At 50.3% G+C, this 5143-nt stretch overlaps 1 protein-coding gene across 1 annotated transcript in view; it reads left to right on the top strand.

The window, feature by feature from the left end:
* The window catches only part of UBE3C (ubiquitin protein ligase E3C), a 66555-nt gene that overhangs the window by 35203 nt on the left and 26209 nt on the right, over nucleotides 1-5143 (top strand). The window contains exons 15-18 of the mRNA XM_023536737.1: nucleotides 772-859; nucleotides 1136-1233; nucleotides 2284-2416; nucleotides 4455-4702. Of these exons, the coding sequence (XP_023392505.1) occupies nucleotides 772-859; nucleotides 1136-1233; nucleotides 2284-2416; nucleotides 4455-4702 (567 nt within the window). The remainder of the gene's footprint in view (nucleotides 1-771; nucleotides 860-1135; nucleotides 1234-2283; nucleotides 2417-4454; nucleotides 4703-5143) is intronic.

Genomic DNA, 5143 nt, shown 5'->3' on the forward strand with positions numbered 1-5143 from the left:
GGGTCACAGTCGCCGTGCTGCTGCTCCGCCCCAGAAGGTTCTTCTCCAGAAAAGCGTCAGCCGAAGCACAGTGCATCTGGTGGCGTGCTTGCTTCACCGTGCGGCACAGGTTCTCGACCGCATCGCTGCCCTCCTGTGACACGCAGTACGCGGACCTGCAGCGGCCAGACGCACCTGCTGTGAGGAGAGAACACAGCTCCCCGAAGTGTTCTGCCAAAACCCACGCCCGACGGGGCGAGCCGTCCAGATGGAGTTGCAGATGGCAGGAAGCGGAGGGCGAGGCGCGTGCAAGTACCAAGGTCCGAGCAGTGGAAGCGTCCCGGGCACCTGCGTCTGCTGCCTCACCCAGAGCGCGAGGCTGAAGGAAGGCTCGGGGGCTCGCCCGAGTGCAAGGACTGGAGGGACCGCGCTGCACCAGCCGCGCCGGATGCTGCACGAGCCGCACTCACGTTCCAGAAAATGATGAGCAAGTGGATGTTTGGCATTAGGAAGGGAGCGCCGTACGCTTTTCTTTGTAAAGCGGTCGTAGTGTGATGATTCCCCATGTGTAGATACCACGTACCATCAGATGGAACACGCAGGGTTCCCGTGGGCCGTGTTCGAGAACATGGTCACACGGCAAAAGTGTAAGGGCCGCCAGCGTGGGAGAGGGCGGGGCAGGGGCAGAGAGGGGCCCAGCTAACTAGATAAACGGGGGACACAGGTCAGTTGACGTGCGGCACGGTGGAAGTGTCCCGGACACGCACTGAGCAAGGCTTGCCGGCCCCGCAGGTGACGCAGCTGTACGTGCCAGCCTCCAGACACGCGTGGCGGTTCCGGCGCATGGGCAGGATAGGCCCCCTGCAGTCCAGCCTGGACGGTGAGTCCCTGGGCCGCGTCACCCGCTCTGCCTCGGCTCTGTGAGCGCGACTCTACGCTCTGTGACAGTCACCCTTCCCGTGTGACTTGGTGAACACACACCACGTGGAATGGCTTTGGCACTCCACTGAGGACACGCGCTCCCTCATGGCCTGGCCCCAGCCCCGGCCCCTGCCCTGCTGGCTTGTTTTTGTTCTATAGCTTTGCTTGTCCTGCAGCCTTGCGAGTCCCCCAGGGCGAGCACACGTGACTAACACAGCTTTCACACGTGTCGTAGTGGGCGTGGAGTCCCCGCCGCTGTCCGTGTCTGAGGAGAGGCAGCTCGCCATCCTGACAGAGCTGCCCTTCGTGGTGCCCTTTGAGGAACGGGTAAAGGTACGCGGTTCGGTCTCCTGGACTGACTTCGGGTGTTCCATTTCTATCTCTTCAGGGTTAAAAAGTTAGTGCCAGTGCACAAAATCTCAAAAGTTGCCGAGTGCCCAGCTAATTCTGTAGTTTATATTTTTCTCGTTAGGTGGTAATAGTTGACAACGATTTATAAAAGTGTAATGCAGCCAAATATCTGTGGAAACTTGAATTTTTTTTTCTTAGTTGTAACTAGTTAAAAGGCCTGTGATGCTGTCGTTTTTTTTATCTAGTAAGTTAGGCAGTATTTTTGAAAATACAGATTTTTTGAAAAGATGCTTCTGTACGTTATGATAAAGTCATTTATACTTTGCAAAACACAAGGAAAAGGAGATGGACAGGTATCTTCGTTTCTTGCCTGGTGGTTTTTGGCTAACGTACAAAACTGCGTTTACACTTACCTGTTTCCAAATGTAATTTACAGTGTTTCTATTCACCAGCTTAGCAAATTTCTGTAGAGTACCAGGCTGTATTCCTAAGGAATGGCTTCAAAAGGGTTTTTTCAGGCTTGCCCACCCTTTTACAGGATAAACACAAGAATGAGTTCCCCTTAAAGCTCTTCCTGTTTCTTCATTCAAACACTTAGACACACGAGTGTTCTTGGCATTCCGTGGTTCCTGAGCTCCCTCTACTGGAGCCTCAAGAAAATTACTTGACTCTCATGATGGAGATGTCCTCACTAATGTTAACGCGCAGCCTGACAAACCTGTTTCTTCTTCACCCCACCACCGGGGTTTTTAAGAAGGATTTACAGGAGTGAGTGCTGAAAGTATACTGTAGTATGAGATTTTTAAAAAATTTGTTGTAAACGGGAAAAGGAGCAATGTTACAAATGCACAAATAGTACACATTTATTGATAAGGCATAAAATCAGTTTTTGATGCCTTGACCTTTAAAATTGGTTTCAGAATTTGTGAAGATAAAAAGTTAAGATTTATTTAACAGTTTTTCTTTTGGTTGCTTATGTTTATAACAAAAAGTCTTGTTTCAAATAACCTTACGACTTCTCCTGTTTGTTAGATCTTTCAGAGGTTGATTTATGCAGATAAGCAAGAAGTTCAAGGAGACGGTCCATTTCTGGATGGAATTAATGTCACAATAAGAAGAAATTATATTTATGAAGATGCTTATGACAAACTTTCTCCAGAAAATGGTATTTGTCATTCTCTATGTGTATGGCAGGGGAGAATGGGGAGGTATTTTAGAAAAGGTAATCATTAAAAAAATTAGTGTCCATCATTTTGTCTTGTAATGACGTTTTAATACTGAAATACAGTAGGTCAGATTTGAAGGTGTATATTATTAAATGTTATCCTTAAGACTGACGAATAATTACTGCAGCACAAGACTATCAAATTTGATTTTTTTTAAGGCAAGAAACCTTACCCCTCCCCTGCACCCCCAAATTTCTGTCTCTAAAATTGAGCGGACAACCTATAATTCAAAAAATTTGAATGGGCAGCCATTTATATTCTATATTTTGGATATAACTATTTATGTAAATATTGCAGATTGTGAGCCAAATTAAATATACCAAAATAAACACTATTGCAATCTAAATTTCTTTGTAAAAAGATAGGGAATTACATTGTAACAATAACTTGAACAGCATTTAGAAGTCAGTGACACATTTTGTTCTGTTAATATTTGACGCCCAGCGTTAAAAGTTTTAGAGTTGCTCATTTGCACATTAATAATTTTAACTTCAGAATGTGGAATCCATGACGTTGGCAATAAATCGATGTCAAATCGACACAGGAAATTGAAGACGAGAGCGCGGCAGCGTCTGGGTCTCGTGTGGGAGATGATGGGAGGGCGTCCCGTGGGAAATAACAGCTGCCTTTTCTTCTGGGAAAGCAAAACCTCTTGTTTCAAATAATTTTTTTTTCACTTAAAGAGCTACTCTTGTCAGTCTGGGGGGCAGCAAGGAGGGCTAAGTGGCCCCCTCATCGTAGTCTAGGTTTTGAGCGCGAGGTTCTCATTTTTCACACAATCTAGCTTTGTCCTTTACTCTGCATCACACCCCTCTGAAGCCAGATGCCACGGACCACGGGCTGCGGACCCTCCGGCACGCCAGCTCACTCTTGCCTACGCAGTATGACCGTATTCAGAGTGTCATGTGTGAGCGAGACGAAAGTCAGCTGTTCTGACTCCCGGTCCAACATAGTTTTGAAAAATAAAACGAGTTTTCCCTCCTTTGGGATCCACAGCCCCTCATAAGCCAGTCGCAGTCACCGGCGCATTTTGTGCTGTGTTAGCCCCTTCCTGGAGTGCTTTCTGAAGGTCACCTGTCCCTTGGGGTGTGGGCGACTGCACACCAGGTCTGAGAGACGGCAGCAGCTTAAGGCTGTGAGCGGGGTGCAGCTGCAGACCCGGCCCTGGCGCCCCAGCTCGCCCAGCACACCCCTCCGCCGCCCCTCCCCCTTGCTTGCCAAGCACCTACAGGGCGGTGTTCGGAAGCGCTCAAGGACGCCTCCCTGGCCTCCGGACGGCCCTGCCTGAGCCCGGGCAGCAACGCGCCTGGTTTCAGCGTTGGCAGCATCACTCTCGCTGGCCTGTGCTGGGCGCCCGCGCCCTGACGCCTGTGGCGAGCTGCCGTGCTCGTCACCGGCCAGCCCGGGGACGTGTTGGTCTTGCTTGTACCACCTTGGGCTGAGTGGGAAGCCCTCTTCAACTGTCAGCCACGTTAAACAGCTGCGCAGTTTTGTTTTTCCAACTTTGTGGCACATGAGATAACCAGAACAATGTCCCCCTCTTTCAGCCAGATCTCCCTTTCGAACGGTGACGCAGGTTCTGGTGTTCTGACCCTCCGTGTCATTTGCCTCTTTCCCAGGCCTGTTCGTTCTTTTCTCTCTTTCTGGTAGTGATCTCCTGTCCCAGGATCGCCCTCGCGTCTTCTTTCCCCTCCCCGTTTTAGTTTATCGTCCCGTTCGGGATACGTGGGGTAACATTTTCTCCTGTCACCCCGCCTCCCCCGCGTGACTGTAAAGGGACCTTTCTCTCTCTCCCGCCGGAGGCTCTGGGAGTGCCAGTCCATCCCCCTGTCTCTCTTGAATCTCATCGAGTTGTTTTGCGTCCGCATTGAAATATCTCTAACGCTCTTGCTCCCACACCCTAAATTTGCTGTCATGCAGGCTTATCTTACTGCCACCTTTTAACACCTCCTCTCCCTGCCCTGCCCCTCCTCACAGAGCCCGACCTAAAGAAGCGCATCCGCGTGCACCTGCTCAACGCGCACGGCCTGGACGAGGCAGGCATCGACGGCGGCGGCATCTTCAGGGAGTTTCTGAACGAACTGCTCAAGTCGGGCTTCAACCCCAACCAGGGCTTCTTCAAGACGACGAACGAAGGGCTGCTCTACCCCAACCCCGCGGCCCAGATGCTCGTGGGGGACTCCTTCGCCAGACATTACTACTTCCTGGGCACGATGCTTGGAAAGGTAACGGGGCTTCCTGCCACGGGGCTCTGGGGCCACAGGTGTTGGCACTTGTGTTTCTGCGTGGTTGCCGACGGTTTGTCAAAGGTCCTTAGCATTGATAATGGCTAATTCTATCAGGATGTAGCTGCGAATACTCCAGTAAAATCAGTAATTGAAAGTTACACCTGAGCTGTTCCGAATGAGGCAGAAAATCATCAAAGTTATTCTCATGGGAGATAGAAAGTTAACGATTCTGGATTTTTCTTTGAAGGAATGAAGTTGTTGCACCGATCGTAACCGTGTGATAAGAGAGTGTGGTGTGTTTGGGGAGGGGCGTACCAAGTACTCTCTGCAGTGACAGTGAAAGCGTTTACCCCGAATTCGCCGTCCGAATCGGAAGCCCGTGTAACATCTTGCAAGTCAAGGCGGAAGGGGACGGAGCGCTTGGGTCAGGTCTCAGGG

Source organism: Pteropus vampyrus, unplaced genomic scaffold (assembly GCF_000151845.1).
Source record: "Pteropus vampyrus isolate Shadow unplaced genomic scaffold, Pvam_2.0 Scaffold168, whole genome shotgun sequence".
In the NCBI taxonomy this organism is placed as follows: Eukaryota; Metazoa; Chordata; class Mammalia; order Chiroptera; family Pteropodidae; genus Pteropus; species Pteropus vampyrus.